This window comes from Eptesicus fuscus, chromosome 6 (assembly GCF_027574615.1).
Source record: "Eptesicus fuscus isolate TK198812 chromosome 6, DD_ASM_mEF_20220401, whole genome shotgun sequence".
NCBI classification, from domain to species: domain Eukaryota; kingdom Metazoa; phylum Chordata; class Mammalia; order Chiroptera; family Vespertilionidae; genus Eptesicus; species Eptesicus fuscus.
Window position 1 is genome coordinate 92,322,944 of NC_072478.1, and position 25,881 is coordinate 92,348,824.

A 25,881-nucleotide genomic window follows, 5' to 3' on the forward strand; every position below is an offset into this window, starting at 1 on the left:
AAGTTAACTACAGGACAGCTAAAACCCTTGTTTGACATCCTTAAGGGAGAGGCACAGCCTACGTCCCCCAGGGAGCTCACAGCAGAGGCCCAGCAGGCACTAACAGTAGTAGAGGAAGCTATTGAGCGGCATCAGATCACCTATTTTGACTATACTCAACCTTGGGAAGCATGCATTCTGCCCACTGCCCATACTCCAACTGCGGTTTTGTGGCAAAATAATCCACTCTTGTGGATTCATCTTCCTGTGTCTCCCTCCAGAATTCTTTCTCCTTACTTTGAGGCAGTGGCCTCTTTAATTCAATCAGTCAGGGTAGAGGCTCGAAGAATATTGGGAATAGAGCCCCCAAAACTTCTTATTCCTTATACTAAACAACAGGTAAATTGGTTACTACAGAACAGTGATAGCTGGGGAATAGCCCTGGCCCAGTTTGCTGGAAAAATTGATAATCATTACCCTCAGCATAAGCTGTTACAATTTGCTAGCAATCATGCTTTTATATTTCCCAGAATAGTTACCAAAGAACCCATTAGAGGAGCACTAACTGTATTTACAGACGGGTCCTCTAATGGAGTAGCTGCCACTAACATATCAGGCAAAGTAACCTCTTTCCAGACGGGTCATAACTCCGCTCAGGTAGTAGAGTTACAGGCCGTTCTGGTAGTTCTGGAACAGCTGCCTACTCAAGCATTTAATCTGTATTCTGATAGCCATTATGTTGTAAAAGCTTTGGAATTGATAGAAACTGTACCAACCATAGAAACCTCTAACCTTGTAGTCCAACAATTGTTTGCAAGCATCCAGGGCCAGATACGGAGATGGCAAGTTTCTTGCTACTTTGGCCACCTCCGAGCTCACACAGGCCTCCCTGGTCCCCTTTCTGAAGGTAATGACCTAGCTGACATGGCCACCCGAGTGGCAATGCTAGTCCAAACACAGCCTACCCCAGAACAATTAGCTCGGCAGTCACATGCCATTCATCATCAAAATAGCAACAGCCTGCGCTTACAGTTTAAAATCACTAGAGAAGCAGCGCGGCAGATAGTTAAACAATGCGGTACTTGCCCCACTACCACTACTGTACCCTCCTATGGCGTAAACCCCAGAGGGTTAATGCCCAATAAGCTATGGCAGATGGATGTTACTCATGTTGCCCCTTTTGGGAAATTAAAATATGTACATGTCACTATAGATACATTTTCTGGATTTATCATGGCAACTGCCCAAACTGGAGAAGCCAGTAAGCATTGTATTGCCCATTGCTTGAAATGCTTTGCCACCATGGGGCAGCCCAAATGTATCAAAACAGATAATGGACCAGGATACACAGGTAAAAATTTCCAGGTATTTTGCAGTCAACTAAGAATCAGTCTTAAAACAGGAATTCCCTATAACCCTCAAGGACAGGGAATAGTAGAGAGAGCCAATGGGACTCTTAAAACTCAATTGCTAAAAATAAAAGAGGGGGAGTTATACCCTAGGTCAGCACATAACTATTTACATCATGCTCTCTTTATCCTTAATTTTTTAACTTTTGATGCTCATGGACAATCAGCTGCTCAGAGATTGTGGGGAGCCAGTAGTTCCCGCACTTATGCTCAGGTGCGCTGGAAAGATCCCCTAACAGGACAGTGGTATGGGCCCGATCCCGTATTAATCTGGGTGCGAGGCCATGTCTGTGTTTTCCCACAGGACGCCGAGGGGCCGCGCTGGTTACCAGAGAGGCTGGTTCGCCACGCAACAGTCCAGACATCCGAGAGGGAGGACCAGGACCCGACAGGAGGGTCAGATAACGATACTGCTCCAGAATGAAGCGTGGGGTGATGCTGCTCGTTCTGCTGGCCTGGTGCTCCGGAACAGAAGCAAGGGAATATTGGGCATACGTGCCTGATCCCCCGATGCTGCACGTGTCCGTGTGGGAAGGGCGCAACGTCCCGGTTTATGTTAACAATACCAAGCTTCTTGGGAGGCCTTCGAATGGTCACCTCCAGGCGCACAGCCCAGTGCCATACAATTTTTCCGCTGTAGGAGAAGGCACTCCTATCTGTTTTTCCAAGAACGTGAGTGCAACGGGCTGTGTCACCCTCCAGGGGGTCACTTTTAAGGTCAACAGCTCCACCGTCGGATGGAACATCAACGTAATGAGCCTCGGGGGCTCAGGAACAGGACTGAATGCCTCACTCCCTCGAGACATCTTGCCATGTGAAAAACCATCTGATTTACGAGAGCATTCAGTACCTTGGGAGCGGTGCTACACCAATCAAGCTGTTGCCTTCCCGATCCAGGGCACCAACTCGTCCATCATCAGTTGGTCCGTCTTTAATAAGACCAGTTGGACTCAAGAACTCTATGAGGGACTCTGGAGCGTGGCTGGCGGTCCAATCCAGCTACTACTCTGGAAACTGGCTGCCGCCCAGAATCTGGTCACAGCCGTAATGACACCCAAGAATGGGACTGCGATTAGCTGGACAGTTAATGTGACTGCCTGTGTGCCAGAGCCTTATGCCTTGCTGGTGGGGAAGGTGAATATTTCCCATCAAGGTCAGACCTTTAATGCTACTTGTGTAAATTGTCTGTTAACCAATTGTATTGCTAACATACCTTGGGGAGAACAGGTGGTTGTTCTTCACCAGCCTGCCTTTGTAATGGTCCCGGTAAATCTCTCTGAGCCTTGGTATAGTGACCATTCTCTCCAGGTGTGGAGGGAAATTACCTCAGTCCTCAGCAGACCCCGGAGGTTCATTGGGTTGCTGATAGCCGGTGTCACAGCCTTGATAACCCTCATTGCCACAGCTGCAGCTGCTACTGTGGCCCTTACTCAAGAGGTACAGACAGCTCATTTTGTCAATGACTTATCCAAAAATGTTAGCACAGCCTTAGGGACACAAGAGGTAATTGATAAAAAGATTGAGGAGAAGCTCAATGCTTTGTATGACATGGTTATGTACCTAGGGGAAGAAGTAGATGGGTTAAAAGTAAGAAACAAGCTACAATGCCATGCCAACTATCAATGGATATGTGTTACACCTCAGCCATACAATCGGTCTGCTCATGGCTGGAATAAGGTAAAGGCTCACTTATCAGGAATCTGGCACAGTGCTAATGATTCCATAGACCTACTAAAATTACATGAGGAGATTTTAGGTCTGCAAAGCGCAGACCCCCTTAAGGTGGATACAGCGGATACTGCCAAGGACTTTTTGAACCAGCTTATGCGCATGGTCCCTTCCACCTCTGACCTTCAACATGTGGCCCTTACCGTAGCCCTAGTAGGGGCCGTGGTGGTAGGGCTAGCATGCCTTTTGCCTTTTTTGGTGCGCAGAGGAATCAGTGCTTTGACGCTTCTCCAAGCAGACCTACACGAGGTCAAGCTCAAGGCCGGCCCACAAGGGCCTCTACATGTTGTATAGAATCATATTTTTAAGCTTGATTGCCTCCATGGGAAGCAGACAGGTAGTCAGAGTGCTGCATCTCGCCACAGGGCGAGACTGGGTACTGGCTAGGTGCAGAGCAAAGCATCTGCTAGGGAAGGCCTTATAGTAATTGGCCGCCTCTGACTTCCTCTGAAGGTATGTCTGATTTGCATAGAGGTTGGTATCATCTAATGAAAATATAAAAAGGGCTCTGCCTCTCCTCCCCAAAAGATACCAAGAGCCTAAGGAGTGGCTGAAGAGCCACGGGAGGAATCAGACCTCTACTTCCCTAGCCAGTTAAGGCCCACCCCGGTTCCTTTATTATAAAGGAAAGGGGGAGATGTGGGAAACCGTGAGAGGCAATCAGGTGTATGATCCAGCAACCTTGTTTTCCCCACTTAGCTGAAACCTTTTGTTTCACGTATCTAGGTTTGAACAATGTGGCAGGGTCAAGAATGCAGTATGTTTTCCATAACAGGAACAAAGATGAGAAAGTTAGCGGAGTGAGAAGTTCCGTATGTATTCAGGGTTCTGTTGAGGTGGAAAAAACACGCTGCCCGTGCCTTGACCTCTATGCTTGCATACGCTGCTTCTGCTTATATAAAGAGCTGAGAAAGTAAACTCGGGGCTGCGGCAGAATCAAGCTGCACGCCCTCCCGGAAACTAATGTGTCTGTGTTCCTTAATCCTCACCCCCCTTTTCAGGTACCGTTGAACTGCAGTGCCGGCAGGCTCCGGCAATTTTTATTTTTAAAAAAATATATTTTATTGATTTTTTACAGAGAGGAAGGGAGAGGGATAGAGAGTTAGAAACATCAATGAGAGAGAAACATCGATCAGCCGCCTCCTGCACACACCCCCTACTGGGGAATGTGCCCGCAACCAAGGTACATGCCCTTGACTGGAATGGAACCCAGGACCCATCAGTCCGAAGGTCTATACTCTATCCACTGAGCCAAACTGATTAGGGCTGGGGGAACACTTTTTAAAATACATGATTGTCTAACCACTATGCTGTACACCTGAAACCAGCACAAGATAATATCAAAGGTAAACAGTAGTTGAAAAATAAAAAATAAAGAAAATAAACCAAAAATTAAAATAAATAAAGTGGCTCTTCATCCTAAATCAATCAATCAATAAATATATAAACAATGTTTTCTTAGAATAGATTCACAAGTGTACCAAATTTACCCCACTTGGGAAAGGTGTTAACGGTGAATATGCTGAGTTACTTGGGAAAATCTGTATTTTCTACTCAATTTTGTTTGTGAGCTTTAAACTGCTCTAAAAAATTAAGTTCATTGAAAAATGTATCAGTCATCCTCTAAGTGCTTTTTTAGGCTCAGCAGATTCAGCATTTACCAGACAGAGCAACCCCCATCTCAGCAGTCCACAGTATAAAACAAAGAAGGTTACCTTAGAGCAAACCCTCACAGGCCAACGGGACTTTCTGCTTTGCTTACTTTTACAACTTGTGGAAGAAAACGTTAGTTCTTAGGAAGCCCGGGACAGTCAGCTAGACAGCTGCGGGCTGGCTTCCTGAGAAGCTTTCGAACACGTGGCAGCGTCCATTTTTTCATTCCCAGGGCTGCCACCAATATAATGCTGTTGCCATGCCAGCCAGACACAGGAAAGATCTGCTATCACCCAGCGTCTGCCCACCTGTCCCGGCCCGCTGTTGATATTCTGTTTTAGTCTGTATCTTTTATGCTTTCCCAGAGCTCTCCTCACACAGAACAAGAACACAAGTTCTCACCTTCCCTTGCCAAGTCCTTCCAGGTCAGTGGTTCTCAGCCTCAGCTACACATTGAAATCACGTTGGGGCGGGGGGAAACTCTTTCTGGCCCCACAGCTGAGATTCTGATTGACTTGGTCTGGACATGCATAGTCAGCCACGCTTTCCAGGTGATTCTAATGTACAGCCACGGTTGCAAAGCACGGGTCTCAGAGAGTCCTTGAGGTGCATGCAGACTCCAGACAAGAGTGGTTTCTATCTCATAAAAAGTTTTAAAGAAACTTAGCTCTTATCCGCCTCCTCTTCCCCAGCACACACAGGGAGGTTCTAGGAAATATTATTTCGATTTTTTCTCCAATTTTCACAGGTATGTACTAAGCACCTACTATGTATAAGCTGGGTGCTGAGAAACTGCATACACTTCCCTCAAACAGCTCAATATACAAAGCGTCCTCAACCCACACATCTTAATACAAAGCACTAAGTTATAGGGTCACTACAGTCACTAATTATGCTTATAGTTTGGACAGATTCCATTTGACAAGCCTTTGTCCTGGCTCAGAGGCTGTGCCAACCAGAAAAAGGAAGGGGGGTGTCTCTGTAATTCACCCAGATGTGCCCCACATGCTAGGTAGGGCCCTGGCCTCATGCAGAATGACCCAAGCTAGGCAATAGCACCATGCCTGGCATATTCGTCCAGTGGCTAAAAAAGGCTCCACAGAGGTGTTCACAAAAGAAGATTAATTCTGACTATAGGGATGAGATCCAGCAGGGCTTAAGAGGTGACATTTAGGCTGAACCTTAAATATATGCCCAGTGAAAATACAGGAGACAAGCTTTCCCCAAAGATGGGTTGAGCTTCAGAGTGAGAGTGGGCATTTGAGGAGTTTCTCTCCACTAGAGTACAGCGGGGAGGGGTTGCATGAAGCAGGCAAGGGAGAAGTGGTGAGGAGCTTACTATGGACTAGGGTCTCTTACCCACTGGGAAGCAGTGGGGGGATTTTCAGCTAACATGGAACACAATCAGATCTTGGTTTTATGTTATTTTTTAAATATATTTTATTGATTTCAGAGGGGGGCGGGGAGAGGGGCGGGGAGAGAGAGAGAAATATAAATAAGAATCATTGATCAGCTGCCTCCTGCATGCCCCACACTGGGGATCAAGCTCACATCTCAGGCTTGTGCCCTGACCAGGAATAGAACGATGACCTCCTGCTTCATAGGTCAACGCTCAACCAGCGAGCCACACCAGCAGGGCAGATCTTGGTTTTTTATTTTTATTTATTTATTTTTTTAATATTTTTATTGAGGTATTATATGTGTACATATCTTACTATTACCCCCCACCCCACACCCACACATGCCCTCCCCCCCCCCAGAGTTTTGCGTCCATTGTTTATGCTTATATGCATGCATACAAGTCCTTCGTTTGATTTCATAACTCCCCCACCTTTCCCAAACTTTCCCCCTGTACTTTGAAAGTCTGTTTGATGCTTTACTGTCTCTGTATCTATCTTTTTGTTTAAATTACTAGTACACTGTAGGCTAGGGTGACAAAGGGCTCAGCGGACATTGGGGAAAGACACCAATAGCCACCACACTCTGAAGTCAGCTCCAACGTCCCTAAGGGAACTTCAATTAGATTCCCAGGTATTCTAAGTCCCACATACTCCACGCTGACATCTAGTAGTCAAGGCCCATAAGGCACCACCTTACATTTTGATGGCTACCATCACATTTTCTCTAGATGAAGCCATGACTTTTTTCCTATTGCCTCAGAAAAACTGATGAAATCAAGAGTCAAAGAGACAGTCTTGGGAGGATGTGTATCTCCAGACTGCTCAAAGCTGTCCAAAACCAACTGACCAAAGCCTCTGATTAGGAGGAGAGCAAAAGATAAATTATCTCTTTACTTCCAGATAGCACGTTAACAAATGAAAGTATAATTTGGTGGTGCATAGACCGTTTAACCCTTTACATGAAAAGTGTTTTGTTTCCTAAGAGTGGGAGCCTTCTCAAACATGTGTTCATAGGGCCCTTTGCATCCAGCCCCTGTGAGAGAAAGTGCCCAGGTCTCCAGCTAATCTCTTTCCAAAACTCCTCACTCACTTTGCTGCAGCCACTCGAGCTTGCTTGCTTATTTAATTAATTAATTAATTTATTTATTTATTTAAAAGAATAGTTTATTGATTTTTAGAGAGAGAGAGGGAGAAGAAAAAACATCAATGTGCAACATACATCAGCTTCTTCCTGCATGTTATGTTGTCTTGAATTTAAAAGAAAAACACTGTAGTTTGGGGAAAAATGTATAAACCATGTTAATCTCATCCTATTTGGGAAACCAAGTAGACAATGCTTAACATTATTTGCCCATATAACCTTTTTTCAGAGGTGCTATTAATTTTCTAGAGTTTTGCAGCTACATGTCAAAAATGTTGCCTTCAAAAACAAGCATCCTGCCCTCCTAGGCCACTACGGTGTGTGTAGCACTGAACCTCAAGTGTGAATTATTTCAGAATTAATTCAAATTGAAATTACTACCCAGCCTTGTGAACTATTCATGTTGAAATGTTTCTGATATGAAGGGGAAAAATGTTTCTGGTGGCTAAAAACATCCTTACCTTTTTTCGTTAACTCTCTTGGCAAAACCAAAAATTTGATTATATTAAAAAAATGTATCCTTCTAAAATAATTTTAATAAACAAAGTGGTTCAGGGACAATTTAGAATTCCATTTGAAACTAGTAACATTCTCAAACAGCACTATTATATTTGCACACTTACTTTTCTAAGGCAGAGGCCTTTTTCTCTAACTTCCCCCTTTCTTTCTTTCTTTTATTTATTGTTTAAAGTATTACATGTAGTAGTACATATATCTCCTTTTTATTCCCCCATTGACCTTCCCCAGCCTCCTCTACCCCTTGTCACATGCCCTCATCCCACCCCACCCCCCTCCGGTGTTTCATGTTAATTTGTTGTGCTTATAAGGATGCATACAAGTCCTTTGGTTGATCTCTTTATCCCCCTCCCCAAAACTCCCCAGCCTTCCTGCTGTAATTTGACAGTCTGTTCGGTGCTTTACTGCCTCTGTATCTATCTTTTTGTTCATCAGGTTATAATGTTCTTTATTTTCCATAAATGAATGAGATCATGTGGTATTTTTCTTTCGTTGCCTGGCTTATTTGACTTAACATAATGCTCTCCAGGCCCATCCATGCTGCTGCAAATGGTAAGAATTCTTTCTTTTGTATAGCAGCGTAGTATTCCATTGTGTAGATGTACCATAGTTTTCTAATCCACTCATCTGCTGATGGGCATTTGGGATGTTTCCAAATCTTAGCTATGGTGAATTGTGCTGCTTAACCTCCCCCTTTCTTTTGCCCTTTTATTTATCTCTGTACTGCATCATTCTAAAAGTTACTTCAGAATCCCTGATGGTTGTCTATCCATGGCACAGATGTAGCAGAAGTAGCATACATGTGTTAAATCACATGGCCATTGATTTTCTTCACCTATTTCTTGCTCCACTCACCATCCTAGCTTCTTCTTTTAAAAGCCCCATCCTGGTACCAAGGAAAGCACTCAAAACCTCATATTTTCAGAGCCATGAAAAAAACAGATCTAGTGGTGAAATCACACTGACTTTATTTCCCCATGAAAGAAATAAAAATCTGTATTCCTCCATAATTTGAAACCTTTGGGGAAACTTAAGAAATGTAATGTTTTGATTGCAAGATTAAAAAAAAAAAGGAGTGAATCATGAAATGCTTCCAAGTGAAGTAATTTAAGTACCAAATCGAATTTTCTGATTTTAAGTCCTATTCCCCTCTTTGTGACAGCTTTAGTGACCAAGGTATTGGTTCATTTCATGTCTACCCAATGAGAATTCTTGATGGATACAGGATTCATAGGGTCTAAACAGAATATACAATTCTAAAGTGTTCAGTTCATATTTAAGAGAGGGCTCTGCTATGACCAGAAAGATTGAGCCAACTTTAGTATAAAAAATTAAGACTAATTACCAATGAGGTTGACTACACAGTGTGAGCTAAAGACATTCTAACCAACATCACAGACAGATTGGAACGCCAAGAAATATGGACAGAAAAATCATCCTAGAGCTTAAAAGGACTGACATGGTGAGATCTGGTCATTGCCTTCTGCAGTCAAGGCCTAAAGCCTTGGAGAACTGCTGGGTCTTAACTGCTGGGTCTTACTGCACATTGTAAAGATTATTCTCAAAGTAAATATTTTCCTGTGCTTGGTAGTGCACTGCAATTCCATTTTGCGACGTTCTGGTCACAGGTTCTTTGCTACAAAAAGAATAACATGAGTAAGTGAAAATCAGATCATTTTTAAATCATGAGAAGCATTGTTTTTTTCTATTTGCAATAACAGAGCCCCATTCACACAACATATTAAATGACTAAGAGATTCCAGAGTTGTAAATATTAAGTTGTGGGAAAGTTTGTTTAATAAGCAAGGTTGAAAAAAAAAAAAACCTAAGATATATTCAGACTATTTTCCTTCAAGAGATCCATGTACTAGAATACATAAATCAAAAATCTAAGACAGGCCCATCGGTGTTCAGTGTTTGAGTGTTGACCTATGAACCAGGAGGTCATGGTTTGATTCCAGGTCAGGGCACATGCCAGGCTGCAGGCTCAATCCCCAGTGTGGGGCATGCAGGAGGCAGCCAATCTATGATTCTCTTTCATCATTGATGTTTCTTTCTCTCTGTCTCTCCTTTCTGAAATCAATATATATATTTTTTTTAAGTCTAACAGTTATCAGACATCAATGGAAGTACTAAATCAAGATGTATATTCACAAAGGTGGCTGTGAGATAATGCCTATCCCACAGGTGTCACCATTTTGGCTAGTGTTTCTCCAACTGTGGATTATGCCCTTTAAAATAGAGTTATTAAATATGGGAAGTGGTCTACTTCTTTTATTTAAGATGAACAGAGAATACAAAACAGCAGAGTTCATTGATGTAGTAAAATAGTGTTTCACTTAAGTGTGTACTGGATCATGGTGTCAAAAATCTTATTGTGTATTTATGGTCAGAATGTGAAAGCCATAAGTAGATGACTTTCATACACTCACACACCAAATGTATAAAAAGATTATGTGTAGCGTTTTGATATAGCTGCTGTTTTATAATTTGTCCACAGTGATGGTTTTTATTCCCAGAAATGATATGAAATGTAGAGTCTTCACTCAACTCAGATCATTAAAGGAACCAGGCATATATGTGAGAACCAGTTTAGGTGTCAACAGCTCAGAATGAGTCAGTGTGAAATAGCTGCCCCAAAGGTGTCATCAAAAATGCTCTCTTTCTTTTATTTTCCCTTTCCTTTTAATATTTTACAATATTTTCTATAATAAATATTTTCCTTTATAATTAACTGATAAGAGGTGGATGTAAAGAAAAAGTTGACAGTGAAAGGACAGAAATCATGCTTTTCTGCCTGTAAGGAGTATTTTTTTTCCTTCCATTGTTGGAAGCAGATAGTCAAATCTACTTTATGGATTCTGGACTACAAAAGACCTAATATTGAGTCTTTTACCTGTTGAGTAAAAAAAGCAGTCTACTTGGGATCGGTGGTATGTAGTGGTTTCATATTATTACAGATGTTCATTTAAATGACCACAGATGGTGGGTGAAAGTAAAGGAGATTTAAACTTTAACTGAACAATAGGTTGGATTTATAAAAATTGTACATCAAATGCCTATGAGGCCTGATATGCAATGTAAAGCAGCAGAGCATGCTGGGTGCAGAACGACAGGGGATGGGGAACTATGCTTTTGCTCTGCTTCAGCCTGAAGTTGTCTTCCTCTAGATCTTTGCCAGTGGCCTCCTACTCCATCAGGCTCACTCACACAGCCCACTACCCTGGTCTACACTCCCCATGCTATTTGCCTGGAAGCACTAAAAAGACCCTGTTGATATGCTTATATGTTTTGTCTGTTTTGTTCATCTCTTTGGAATAGAATAGGCTTTCAGTAAACAAAACACCAAATGAAATCAAGAACAAACCAAACAACTCATCCAAACGTAATTTCATCAAACACTATTGTGATTTAGTTCTCTTGCTCTGAGAGCTTAGGGTTGGGGGGCTATTTCTGTAGTAGTTTCAAGGAAATATAGAAAGCAAAAAATATCAATATCACTGGAAGGTATGGACAGTGATGGAGGCACTCAATGAACTAGAATTTTTAGGATCCAGGGTGTAAAATGGAGAGTTCAGGAAAAAGCGGAGAGGAACAGAGATAATGTTTTCTTCATTTTTATCAGAGTAGGAACATCAAAAACCATTGACACAAACCTTTCAAGCTTACCTTATTTGCAACACCTTTCTTTTCCCACATAAATATTCTAAATTGGGAAGGAGTTGAAGAGAAAATAAAACATGTCAGCCAAAGAATTCATGAGAACTTTCCAAAACATGTACATTATTTCTGCTATAACTTGGTTTTTTAAATCCCTAGCTGAGGATATATTGGGATTTTCTTATTGATTTTAAAGATAAAGAAAGAGAGAAAAATTGATTTGAGAGAGAAAAAATCAATAGGTTGCCTCCCAAGCACGCCCTGACCAGAAATAGAACCTGAAACCTATGTCTGTGCCCTGACGGGAAACCGAAACCCTTTTGTGTACAAAACAATGCTCCAGCCAATTGAGTCACACCACCAGGGCTGCAATGACTCTAAAATAAACAAAGTCTGAACAGAGACAGTGCTGAAAAAATTAAATTTAGAAGAATGGTTTTTAAAAAAGGAAAACAAAATTACACTCTTCCCTATAATTTCAGGTAACTCCTTTGACTCTGTAGGACCCAAAGAAGCCTCAGTATGCAAACTATCTCATGATTATTAATGGTTTAGTGTATTCACACACATGCCCAAACTTACTTTAATACAATTATTAATAATCATATTTCATTTTTAAAAATGGATGGTCGTGGTTCTTTCATGGAGGCTGGCATGGCTAGTTTTTGAAGCCCGTTATTCTAGCCTTGGCCTGAAATCTGTTTCCCCTCCAATGTCTCATTTGCCTCTTTAGCTAAGTGAATGTTGTAAGACTCACAAGAATATTATCCTTCATGGGAGCAAAAACAGGGACTCGAGGGGAAGGGAGGAGGAAGAGTGAACAAATCTGCTTAGTACAGTGGTTTGTTGCCTTCCAAATCCCAACTCCACCCAACAAACTCTTATTTCTTAGTGTTTTATTTCTCCTATGGAGAACTTAAATTTCCTTTTCTCTTTATAGGCCAATATTTTTAAGAAACAAAAGGAACAAGGTTATGAAACAAAGAAGTTACGTGAAGTCAAAAGTACATGGTGTGTGAAGCTCCTTGGACCCAGGTAGTTTGGCTCCAGAGCCCTCACTTTGTTTCCTCAGGCACAATGGTCAAACGACTTACTTTTGGTAAGTATGGCAGCCAAAATGGTGAGCAATGTCATGGCAGCAATGGAGAGTCCAATGTACAACTTACAGGTGTTCCTCTGTGTATTTTGTTTCAAGATTGTGTGCTATGGAAATATCAACAGATTGAAAAAGCATCTTGTTAGAATTATGGGCAGAAAACATTTCTTAAAACAACATATTCATTGGCTCTTGTCTTTTTCTAGATCATGAGGGGCAAAACCAAATGATCTCCTGAGGATGTAACCATGGTGAAATTCTCAGACAATCTGAAATTCAATATGTATTTGGAGATTTGGAAATATTTTTATATATGCTTGGAGTGAGATTTTTATGGGTGTATGTGTTTGTCAAAGCTGAGAGTGTACAGTTCAAAGGCTGCTATTTATTATATGTAAATTACCCATATTTTTTTTAAAAAAATTCATCCCCTTATATTAAATAAAACAATTTTTGTTCATATATAAGTTCACTTGTTGATGCTATCTGATGCTATCTGAATGTGCTCAATTATTGAATTTGGTCTTTGATACAGTCCTTATGTTTTTAAATATAATCCAAAATTCTATCTATCTCATTATAAATGGGCCTAAGAGCAGCTGCTCCCAGACATGCCCTGATTATCAATGAACTTAAAATGTGCAATTGGGTGGAAATGCAAATTTTGCTTAAATCTCCTGGTGCAGTTCATAAGGATCCCACTCCTAGAATAAGTATAAAACATGCCAGGCCCCTTTTCATAGCTTAGCTCTAATACTAAAAAGATCCAACAGGGTAGATATTTTAACAGAAAGCAAGTGCAAGATGAGTGAGAAGGATTTAGCCGCTTGCTGCATGACATGAAAGTTTAATCTCTGGAGTCCGCATCCTGACTCTTTTACCTAGCACTTACTCAGTGGGACCCTCAACAAATTATTTAGCTTCTCTGAACCTGTGATTCTGTGCCTATTTGATTTAATAGGGTCGTTGGCCCTGGCTGGTGGCCCAGTTGGTTAGAGCATTGTCCTGATACACCAAGGTTGTGGGTTCAGTTGCCAGTCAGGGCACATACAAGCAAACAATGAATGTATAAATGAGTGGAACAACAGATTGATGTTTCTCTCTCTGTGTGTCTCTCTAAGTATCAATTGAAATTTTTTTTCTGAAAGGTATTACTGTTTTTAAAAAAAAAGAAAAAAACTCATTCTTACAGAAATAATATTTAGCACTTCATTGGGACACTACTGTTCAAAAGGCCTTGGTAAAATAATTCCCAAACACAACACTGATCCCCAGGGTGTTTTTAAGCGACTATAGATGAAGAATTGTGCATAGAATGTGAGGGCTCTGAAAGAAGACAGAAAATGAGTCGGGGCCTTTGGCAATACTGAGAGCCCGAGTAAAACTCCAAAGAAGAAGCCCAAGGGGTTTTGTTTTTTGTTTTTTTTTCTGGGATACTCTATTTGAATTATTGTTCAGTCAGTTAACACAAGAGACATTCTTAATAGCAATATGTAGGTGAGCTTAATAAAGTACTTAATCCCTTACTATTGAGGATTGAGGTTGTTTTATAACATTTTCATGATTATAAATAGCAGCAATGAACATCTTTTCTCATATGACTTCATGTATTTGTTTAATTTTCTCCTTAATATATGTCCTAAAAGTTTACTTATTGGGTCAAAATACATGTTGCATGTTTTCAAGATAGCAGGCAGACATGCTGACATCCTCAGAAATAAGGCACAAAAAGTCCATGATTCCGCTACAACCTGCTATGAACTTGCATCCAAATTGCTTCTACTTGCTGCTAAACAAAACTGTCCTACAGGTAGCTGAGATCAAAAACAAGGTCACCATTCAGAATGTGTGTGTTTTTAATTCAGTACAAGTGTGGCCAAATAGCAATCATTTCCATAGTGGCAGTTCTGATATTTAGGAGGTATATACAAATTCGGCCCACATCTATCAGATCAGAGTCTAGGCATATAAGTTGTTAACATTCTTCATGTTATGCCTATGTGGTATTCGAACTGTCACTAAGATATACAACATAAAGTCATTTGACTCTAAATAATCCCACTTTGCCTGAGCTTGAATTTCTTTTATTACAGCTGGGTTGTCATTTCTCACCATTTGGAAGGGGATTGTTCTCATAGCTCAAACTCTTTTGATAGTTGCTTCTAAGAGTTATTTAAATGTATAAAGAAGGTGGTTTCTATTAGAGAGTCAAAAGAATAAGGTCCTATTGATAGTTTAGCATAACTTATTTGCAAAGGAAAGACTTTCATGAGCGTCATGAGACTAGGGATGACCCTTATATTTGTCTCAAAATCACTGTGGGAAAGTAGAAGGACATTTTTTAAAATCACAAAGTTGTTTGAGACATTAACACCTTAATAAGTCATCCTGCCCACCCGGCATGGGTCAGTAGTTGAGCATCAACCTATGAACGAGGAGGTCATGGTTCCATTCCCAGGAAGGGCACATGCCCAGGTTGTGGGCTTGATTCCCAAGGGGGACATGCAGGAAGCAGACTTACAATGATTCTCATCATTGATGTTTCTAACTTTCTCTCCCTCTCCCTGTGTCTCTGAAATCAATAAAAATATATTTCAAAAATTAATAAAAATAAGTCATCCCATGGGGAGGTTCAGGTAGAGGAAATCTCAGCATTGGCCTAAAAATTTCTATATGGAAGGCATTCAGGTTGAAAAAAAATATTGGGGGGCTATGTCAAAGCAAGCATACTTCCACTTAATAATATTTTTGTTTGGAACAGCCTCCATGCCACCATAGTGACTCAAAGCATGTTATTCCCCTAATGCTAACTGAAGTCTTCCTGGGAATGTTATGTTAACCCACTCTCCTTGAATTAGTTCATTCTTTTTTGTTCAAAGTTTTGGCCAGGAGAAAGTCTGTACTGTGTGAGTGTTGTGTGAATGTGTGTGAGTAAAACTTCACTTATCAGGTATCTCTAACAAGCTGGTCTACCTGTATCCATATGAACTTTACCAATTAATCAAAGGATCCCTATTTAAGAAACAAATTCTTCTCTTCTTTCTCTCTTAACCTGAAAGAATCAATCTGTGGGGTAGCCTTACAGAAGTAATCTGTAAATATAACTCGCTTCCAGAGAGACAAACATGTGAATATGGCTAATAAAATAGTAAGGAACTTGCTTACGGTTTCATTGTATTGCCAACCGCAATCTGAAGGCTGGGTCACAGTGCTATTCCCATCTGTTCAACAAAAAGAATTGGTTAGAATTATAAAAAATATTGAATTTTTGCTACTAACATGAAATATATTCACATTGCTTCCTGGCTATAAATGAAACAATGAATAAAAAATATGGCCAAAAAATATATCTATGGCCAAATGCAGCAGGGATTGCAAGAATTAAACCAAATTATTATCATTTATTAATCTGTCCTGAAAGGTGAGATTCTTAACAATTTTGTCCTGGACCCTTTTTCCTTCTTTATGGGCCAAAAATTGCATTATATATAAAGTTTTACCTATAATTTTAGCAGCACAGAGGCCATTCTTGGAATCAGGTTAAAAGTGCCACCTGTATGTACTCTGGACATCTAAGTAATAGTCATAGTTGCTATTGTATCTATCACTTATCCCCCTATACCTATGTCCCAAACTCTTCATCTCATTTAATCCTCACAACGATTCTGTGTGATCAGTGATGTTCCATCCATTTTAGAAATGATGAAAACAGATTCAGAGAGGGTAAGACATTTGTTTCAGTCACATAGCAGATTAGAGGGGCTAGTATCAGCACTCATGTCACAATATGTGCTCTTAACTACATGTCAATGACTTTCAAATTTTGAATGCAGGTCTTCAGGAAAGAAAATGCAGTTCCCTGTTGGGCAAGAAGAGTTCAATGATGAGCTGGTCGTACTTGTTTCCTGTGGTGTGGGAGGCTGGGTTTCTGTTGTCTGCACTGGAGAAGATGAAGTGGTTTCTGAAATAAAAAAGGATGAAATAGCTATGTTCTATTTGTAGAGGAAAATCTCCAGCCCCAACAAAAATAGGCAACAAACCTAAAATTGGGAATTACCTTCAACTCTTTCTTAGAAATTTATTCAAAGATAATATTGACACATTGCACTTCTATCTAGGTATTTTATTATCAGGAGTAAATCTGATATTGATAATGTTTTAGATCAGTGATGGCGAACCTATGACATGCATATCAGCACTGACATGCGTAGCCATTCCTGATGACACGCGGCCGCTAAGGCGGCCGCATGCCGAGGATGAAACATTTGCGAAATAATGTTTTTTCCTCAAAGTGACACACTACCCAAGTTATGCTCAGTTTTTTGGTGAAGTTTGACACACCAAGCTCAAAAGGTTGCCCATCACTGTTTTAGATATTTATCTATAGACAGAATTATTTCATACTTTTCATACTCTTAAGATCTCTCTAAATGCTTAATGCCTATGACAATGCATTTTATGTAAGACACCTGATTAAGCTTTAATCCATACAAAGGACATTTTTATGTTCATAAAACAAGGCCTGCGGATTTACACTAATCTGTTGTCCTATCTTCACAATAAACCTAATCTGAATTTAATGGCATTATTCAAGTTCCCATCCACACATCTTTCCAGGGAGACGCACATATGTACCAACATGGGATACATCGTCACAATATTTAACTCCTTGAAGTTTCTTTAAGGTGACTACATTGCCCAATCTCTCAACTTGGTAATGATTCACAACCCTCAGCCAGGTTCCTGGTAGACGTGACCTCAGCTCATTCTGCAGTTGCATTCTGCTCACTCCTTCTGTATGACTGATGTCCTGTGTTATCTGACTCATCTTCCATTTCTCACCAAAAAGCTTCACTAAGAATTCTCAAGCACACCGCTATGCATCACTTGCCTCCTTATAAAATCTTCATATTCCCTCCCTGAGAGCAACACAGAACTTAGAGCAAATTAGTGGTGCTGGCTGGGCAAGAATTCTCAAACCTGGGCTTTCCTTATTGCCTTTCCTCAGTCTTCCTGTTTCATCTTTCCCACCACCATCTTCACATTTCAACATCACCTTTCCTTATCTTCTGAACCCATTTCAAGTTTTCCTCCAATACTGAACCCTATAACAGGATATGGCTCTCTTTAGGAACAAAGAACAGGACAGTACAAGAAAGTCAGATGATCAGTCTATCCAACTTATGTCTGTGCAAAATGCCTCTTGACCTTAACTTCTTCCCTGAGTTTGATTTTTTGTGGGCAGCATTCTTTGCTCCCCTCCTCCTATAATCTTACATCCAACCATTTCATGCATATTTTATAAAACTAACATGTGCAAAGGACAGAAAGGAAGTGGGGGTAAAGGTAAATGTCTCTGAATTGAATTAGCTCCAGTGCTCACCTCCTTCCTGTACTATAAAGCTCAACTCTAGACTCAAACTCCTTAGGAAACTATCAGGATAAAGATAAGCTCAATTCAATTAATAACCAATTAATATTCCTCAGGAAGTCACACAGATCTTTTCTTCTGAATCTCTGTTTTAAATGAAGTAAAAAAACTTATGTATGTTCACTAAACCAAGTTCACTAATCCTCACACTTTTACAGGCATACACTATGTCAAACTAAGTATAAAGAAGCTAAATCAATATTAAGGAAGTCAACAGATTCTCTAGTATGCTCAGCTGCCTGGAACAAAGCTATTTTTCTTATATACTTTTATGGCTCTAAAATCTGAGTTCTAGCCTAAAGCCTTCTCCTCCAAACTCAACTCATCACCCAAATGCTTCAGATTGCTCCTGGTTAAATATACACAAGGCTCAATGAGAGTTAAGGAAAATCAATGTTCCATCAGATTTCTCTGGCTAAGAGGTTGAGACATTTCTGTTACTCTTCAAAATCCAGATCACCTCAAGGAGTCAAAAAGTTTGAAAAGCTTTGAGAATCTTCACTAAGTGTTATATTTTTAATCTTGAAAATAGAAGGTTTGAACCTGAACTTGTCCTCAGGAGGCCAAGCTATTTCCCCACCCATACATCAAATTATTCTCCATTTGTATTGCATCTAAACTCTTCACTATCAGAAACTTGGGAGTGTGAAGCATGTAGCCTGAATTCTAAAATACTTAAATCAGATATTAACTTTGTCATCAGTATAAATAGCATTTTTATTTCAATTTTTATGCTGAATACTAAAGTAAAGAATTCTAGAAGCAATACTGACACTGAATGACATATAAAGACAGGGTATTATATAAAGGGCTTTTTCAGTGAGGGTGTCAGATCAGGACATATTCATCCTAATATAACTTCAGGGCATCATGGTAGAAACACCATCGAGTAGTTATAACCAGAGTCCCAAATTCAAACTAATGGAGACTGAATCCTGACTCAACCACTTTCTATCCATATGCCTTTCAGCAATACAATTAGACTCTGTGCCTAGGTTCCAACAAATATTAAAGAGAATTGAATCACACCTATGATAGGTAGGGCTGTCATGAGAATCAAGTAATATAATACTTCTAAAGAACTTAGCAGATGGGAAATGGGTTAGGGGCATGGGTGAAAAAGGTCAAGGGATTTAGAAGTACAAATTGGCAGTTTCATAAATAGTCAGGGGGATATAAACAACAGCACAAGGAATATAGTCAGTAATATTATAATAAATACATATGGTGTCACATGGATTCTCAATTTATCATGGCAATCACTTTGCTACTTATATAAATATCTAATCATGGGGTTGTACACCTAAAACTAATATATTGTATATCAACTGTGATTTAAAATAACAAGTAAATTAAAATTTATAAATTGAGAGAGAAAAAACTTAGAATGAATCCTGTCACACAGGAGACAGGAAATGATCATCTTGATGAAGCCTTACCTTCCAGATGAGGCTCTGACTTCACAGTGGATAAAGGATCTCCACTTCAAGCTCCTTGTGGACCTGTGCTCACCTGAGCCAAGTTCACACCATTCTCAGTAGAGGTCAAAGAGAAATGGTCTGGGGGTTTGGGGGGCTAATACTTATTCCCCTGGAGAATCTGATTTAAAAGAAACTATGGGTCTCTTCACTCTGAAAATACTTACAGTTACAAAGAAACCAAGAAATCTGGAATGAGGATTGTCAGCTACTATGAAGCTCACATTTCTAACCCAGGGAAGAACATTAATCCTAGATTATACTTCCACCTTATGATAATAGCCTGGGTGGTCTACCTCCTCTCATTGGATGGCCTCTGGGCTCAAAAACACATCACTATCTTTCTTGGGATATTCTGCAGGTGAACTAGTGCTATAGCAGAGGAGGAGGAGACCCCAGGTGATCTTGGAACCCTGGTGAGTTCAGGTCCAGCTAGAAATCCACATGAAAGCAAGTATAAATCCAGAAGGGAAAAAACAAGAGCTTTATGCTGGGCAAGAACATCAATAAAACCAATGAGAGACTATGTCCTCCTCCAGAATTAGGCACTAATCTCCCCTGAGCTCAGAGTTCCTGTTCTTGCTCAAATACACTCTAACAGGGGAGGGCTTGAAGTCACGCTGGAAAAAAGAAATCAGCTTTATGAGAAAGTGTATTTCCAGGGGTTTCACAGGTGAAAAAGGAACCCTGTAATTTACACTGAAGCACTCTGAAGACCAGCCATGCATATCAGATGTATGTATCTTCATAAACATGCGTGAGGTGGGGAAAATGTCTAGAACATGAGGACAGACTCTCATTAGCCTATCCCTACTTCCTGGCATAACCTAGACTTTCCTCATAAACCTGTGCTCCACTAGGCCAAATCCTCACCATCTGCATTAGATTTCCAAGATATCTGAGATTTTGGGATAAAAAAATCCCTTTGAGAATCTCATTTGTTAAAAAAAAAAAAAAATAGGTTCCCTCACTCTAAAAGTACTTACAGGTACAAAAAAAAAAAATGCAATATACATATATGGAAAAGAGATTCAAAGATACTGTGAAGTCCATGTTTAGAAACCAAGAAATAGACCAGCTGGCATGACTCAGTGGTTGAGTATTGACCTATGAACCAGGAGGTCATGGTTCAATTCCCTGTCAGGGCACATGCCCAGGTTGTGGGCATGGTCCTCAGTGTGGGATGTGCAGGAGGCAGCTGATCAATAATTCTCTCTCATCATGGATGTTTCTCTCTTCCTCTCTCTTCCTCTCTGAAATCAATTAAAAAAACATATTTAAATTTTTAAAAAAAGAGAGAGAGAGCCCTGACCAGTTTGGCTCAGTAGATAGAGTGTCGACCTGCGGACTGAAGGGTCCCAGGTTCAGTACTGGTCAAGGGCATGTACCTTGGTTGTGGGCACATCCCCAGCAGGGGTGTGCAGGAGGCAGCTGATTGATGTTTCTCTCTCATCAATGTTTCTGACTCTCTGTCCCTCTCCCTTCCTCTCTGTAAAAAAAATCAATAAAATATTTTTTTAAAAAACAACCAAGAAAGAATGAAACCCTAGATTATAACTCTGCCTTAGCACATGCCCTCAGCAGTCTATATCCTCTCATTAGAGGGCCTAGGACTGGAAAACACATCAATTTACCTGTCTTGAATTTCCGCTGACCTCCTGGTGGCTTTGTAGAAGCAGACATGGAGACCATAGGTGATGTTGGGCCCATGGTGACCTTAGGTGGCACTAGAAATCAATATGAAAGCAAGCATTAATCAAGCAGCAGAGAATGAGAGCTTTGTGCTGGGCCCGCACACACAAACATCCAATGAGAGACTGTCCCCTGCAGAATTGGGCACTAATCTCCCCTGAGCTCAGAGTCCCTGTCCTTAGTCTACTACAGACGTCCTCAAACTACAGCCCAGGGCCACATGCGGGTGTTTTTGCTGTTTTGTTTTGTTTTATTTTCAAAATAAGATATACGCAGTGTGCATAGGAATTTGTTCATAGGTTTTTTTTAAACTATAGTCCGGCCGTCCAACGGTCTGAGGGACAGTGAACTGGCCCCTCTTTAAAAAGTTTGAGGACCCCTGGTCTACTAGAATCTGAAAGGGCTGGGATTGAGGACCAGCTTTTAAAAAAGAAACAGGTGCAAGGAGGAGGAACCAAGATGGCGGCAAAGTTAAACAACTAAACTGTGCCTCGCACAACAATTTCAAAAATACAACTAAAAGACAAAGCGTCTACCACCCAGAACCATGGGAAAGCTGGCTGAATGGTAGATTTACAACTAAGAATGAAAAAGAAAGAACAAACGCTGAAGGGCTGAGGTACAGAAATGCGTGAATCGGGCTGGTGGCGGGCAACAGGGCGCGCGGCTTTTTTTTTCCAACCCAAAGGGAGATAAGCTCCCGATCACTCTGAAATCCAGTTTCTGGGGACGCTCGGGGGACCCAGACGCCTACGGGGAGAAGCTGGACTCTCGGCCATCATGTCTGAAAGTGAGAGTGACTTTCTTGCTGAGGTGCGCCCAGCAATCAGTGTTTACTGCGCTGGAGCTCGGGACCCAGGGACTTGGGAATGCGGAAATGCAGAAAAGGCAGAAAAAGCAGACTAGCAGCCATTGCTGTTTGCCACGCCCTAGCCTAGTGATGCCCTGAGACCCCGCCCCGCCCTGAGACCCGCCCTGCACATTCCACAAACCCGCCCAGGCTCCAAACAGCAGCTTTTGCATATAAATGGCCTGCACTGTGGCAGCTTAACCAAATAAACTGCAGCTCCAGTCAGACTACTCCAAAACCATCCAAGCTAAGAGGAGAAAACTACAGTTTTTGCTGTAACTCCTGCTGAGTGGCCTCAGACAGTAGCTGACCTGCACCCCATTGGAGATCCAGAAACGAGGGCATCTAGTGGTCGGTGTGAGATGACACCAGATTTCAACCACTCGCATAAGGGACACATTCAAGAAGCAGACTCAGTGAGTGCCAAAGCCCTACTGGAACAAGTCCCAGCCCATAAACGTGTCTCCAGCACAGCAATTCTTCCTTTATAGACACAGCGGGTCCTCATAGCCAATTGGCCTGGAGGTCAATTCCTCCCAGTGACACCAACAACAATCAAGACTTAACTACAACAAGGCTGTACACACAGTCTAAAAAGGGGTGCACCAAGAGTGTCCACCTCAGGTAACTGGGAGGCTGACCCATTGAACCAATAGGACACAATAGGACACAAAGCTACCCTACCAACTCAGGGAAGCAGCGAAAACGAGGAGGCAAGGAAACAGATCCCAAACAAAAGAAATGGAGGAGAACAAACGACTGGACATAGAGTTCAAAACCACAGCTATAAGGTTTTTCAAGAATTTCATGGAAAAAGCCGATAAATTTAATGAGACCCTCGAGGATATGAAAAAGGTCCAACTAGAAATGAAACATACACTGACTGAAATAAAAAATATTATACAGAGACCCAGCAGCAGACTAGAGGAACGCAAGAATCAAGTCAAAGATTTGGAATACAAAGAGGCAAAGGAACGCCTCCAGAAAAGCAAGAAGAGAAGAGAATTCAGAAAGTAGAAGATAGTGTAAGTACCCTCTGGGACAACTTCAAATGTACCAGCATTTGAATTTTTGGGGTGCCAGAAGAAGAGAGAGAGCAAGAAGCTGAAAACCTATTTGAAGAAATAATGACCGAAAACTTCCCCCACCTGGTAAAAGAAATAGACTTACAAGTCCAGGAAGCGCACAGAACCCCAAACAAGAGGAATCCAAAGAGGACTACACCAAGACACATCATAATTAAAATGGCAAGGGCAAAAGACAAAGAGAGAATCTTACAAGCAGCAAGAGAAAAACAGTTAGTTACTTACAAGGGAGCACCCATACGATTATCAGCTGATTTCTCAACAGAAACTATGCAGGCCAGACGGGAATGGCAAGAAATATTCAAAGTGATGAATAGCAAGAACCTACAACCAAGACTACTTTACCCAGCAAAGTTATCATTCAGAATTGAAGGTCAGATAAAGAGTTTCACAGATAAGAAAAAGCTAAAGAAATTCATCACCACCAAACCAGTATTACATGAAATGCTGAAAGGTATTCTTTAAAAGGAGGAAAAAGAAGAAAAAAGTAAAGATAAAAATTATGAACAACAAATACATACCTATCAACAAGTGAATCTAAAAGTCAAGTGAATTAAAAATCTGAAGAACAGAATAGACTGGTGAACATTATAGAATCAGGGGCACAGAATGGGAGTGGATTGATAATTCTCAGGGGGAAAGGGGTATCTGTGAGGGGGGTATGGGGAGAGACTGGACAAAATCATACACCTATGGATAAAGATAGCGAGGGGGGGAGGTAAGGGCAGAGGGAAGGGTGAGAACTGGGTGGAGGGGAGATATGGGGCGGGGGAAAGGAGAAACAATTGTAATAATCTGAACAATAAAGATTTATTAAAATAAATAAATAAACAGGTGCAAAAAGTATAGATTCCAGGAGCTTCAGATATGAAAAAGGTTACTCGGATTATACACTGAAGCACTTGGAGGACACCAGCCATGTGTATCAGATTTACATATCCTTCTACACATTGGTGAGATGGGGAAAGTGTCCAGGGCCAGGACATGACTTTGTCCTCTCTCTGGTGAATGACTAAGATTTAAACAGTGGTTCCAGGACCAGAATGTTTACCCAATAAATAGCATTCATTTCAGTCAGTCCTGAGGATACCCTCCCAGGAGTCCTGCACCCTAAATTAACTCACACCACAAGTATATGCTAGATCACACGGACCATTTATACATTATACACTTGGTTGAAAGGTGAATTCGACCACCAATAATTCTTTTCCAACTAAGAGATGAAAAAGGAAATAACTAGGGCTCTTTCCATGACAGAGCAGGTCTAGGATTTCAAAGCAGTTACAGAAGGTCTCAGAGCTACCCAGAGAGAGAGAGGTAGCAGTGGGATTAAGCACAAACACAGCGCCTGGCACAAAAGGCCATCAATGAATGCCTGATCAACAATGTGTACTTTTTTTCTCACCAGGCACCTTTGCATCCCATGAGAAGTTTCCTTGAATCTCAACTCTACTAACTAGAAAAAAGAGAACGTTTGCAGAGAAGGCCAATCGTTTAAAAGCTCTTCTTTGGAGAGATAGTTTAATTTGGAATCAAGCCAATTTTTGCCATGAAGTACAAAAAACATAAATCAACAAATATTTGTCAGTGTCTATTACATGCAAGGCATTAATCTAAAGCACAGGTCAGCAAACCTCTGTAAATGGCCAGATGAAAGTGTTAGGGCTTGGGGGCTATCGTCTCAGTGGCTGTTGTTCAACTCTATCGATGTGAAAGCAGCCATAGACCTGATGGTACTATGATTAGAAATGGTTCTTTCAATAAAATATTATAGGTAAAACTAGTGGTGGGCTTGTTATCCTTGTATGAAGGGTCCAACTTCAGAGAGGACTAAAGGAAAAGCACTCAGATTTCTCTTCTTCTCTGGAATAACCTAGATTTTACTCATAAACCAATGCCAATTGGACCAAAAACATATCATTAGTTGTCCAATATCACCAGTCTTGGGCTTTTGGGCTAATGATGAAATCCTTTGAGAATCCAATTTTTTAAAAAATGGGTCCCCTCACTCTGAAGATACCTATTAGATGCATGTAATATGGGACAAGGTTTCACAGATCAAAGGAGGCCCTATGGAACCCAGGGAAAAACCTTTAGCATAGATGGTAACTCAACCTTAACACGTACTCTGGTGGTCTTCATCCACTCAGTAGAAGGCTTCTAGCCTCAGAAACACATAAGTTTACCTGTCTGAAGGTTCAGTGTGGTCGCTGGAGTTGTAGGAGCAGACGTGAATACCTTAGATGGTGTTGGAACACTGGTGACCTTAGGTGGAGCTAGAAATCAACATGGAAGCAAGGATTAATCAAGCAGCAGGGAACAAGAGCTTTGCTGCTCCATATGTCAACTCAACCAATGAGAGACTGTCCCCAGGCATAACTGGGCACCAACCTCTCCTGAACTCAGAGTCCTTATCCTTTCTCAATTAAAATCTGAATACCGTCTGGCCAAAGGAAAACATGCACTGAAATGTATACACTCCAGGACAATCAGAGGTGAAAAGGGTTATCCAGAATTAAAACTGAATTATGTGAAAGATCATCCCTGCATATCAGATAAACATCTGCGAGGTACAGAAAATATCTAGAGCCTGGATCTATCTTAGTCTTCTCAGTGGTGAATGACTAAGACTTACTTTAACAGAAGCTCCCAGACCCAAAATGTTTACCAAATAAGTAGCATTAAATTCAGTCAGTCCTGAGGGTACCCTCTCAAGTGGCCTGCACCACAGATGAGGATTAACTCAGCCCCACTAGCAGATGC

At 41.0% G+C, this 25,881-nt stretch overlaps 2 protein-coding genes across 2 annotated transcripts in view; one reads left to right on the forward strand and one right to left on the reverse strand.

Annotated features, from left to right (window-relative positions):
* The first annotated feature begins 1,808 nt into the window (after positions 1-1,808).
* Positions 1,809-3,410, forward strand: LOC129149254 (endogenous retrovirus group K member 6 Env polyprotein-like). The gene has a single exon (XM_054716751.1). It carries the CDS (start codon positions 1,809-1,811, stop codon positions 3,408-3,410), a length of 1,602 nt encoding a protein of 533 aa, XP_054572726.1.
* A 5,952-nt stretch (positions 3,411-9,362) lies between these two features.
* Positions 9,363-25,881, reverse strand: part of LOC114233763 (hepatitis A virus cellular receptor 1 homolog) — a 37,294-nt gene continuing 20,775 nt past the window's right edge. Inside the window, exons 5-10 of the mRNA XM_054716752.1 lie at positions 25,305-25,394; positions 16,447-16,543; positions 15,748-15,808; positions 12,581-12,689; positions 11,496-11,532; positions 9,363-9,462 (exon numbers count right to left, since the gene is read on the reverse strand). Of these exons, the coding sequence (XP_054572727.1) occupies positions 9,363-9,462; positions 11,496-11,532; positions 12,581-12,689; positions 15,748-15,808; positions 16,447-16,543; positions 25,305-25,394 (494 nt within the window). The remainder of the gene's footprint in view (positions 9,463-11,495; positions 11,533-12,580; positions 12,690-15,747; positions 15,809-16,446; positions 16,544-25,304; positions 25,395-25,881) is intronic.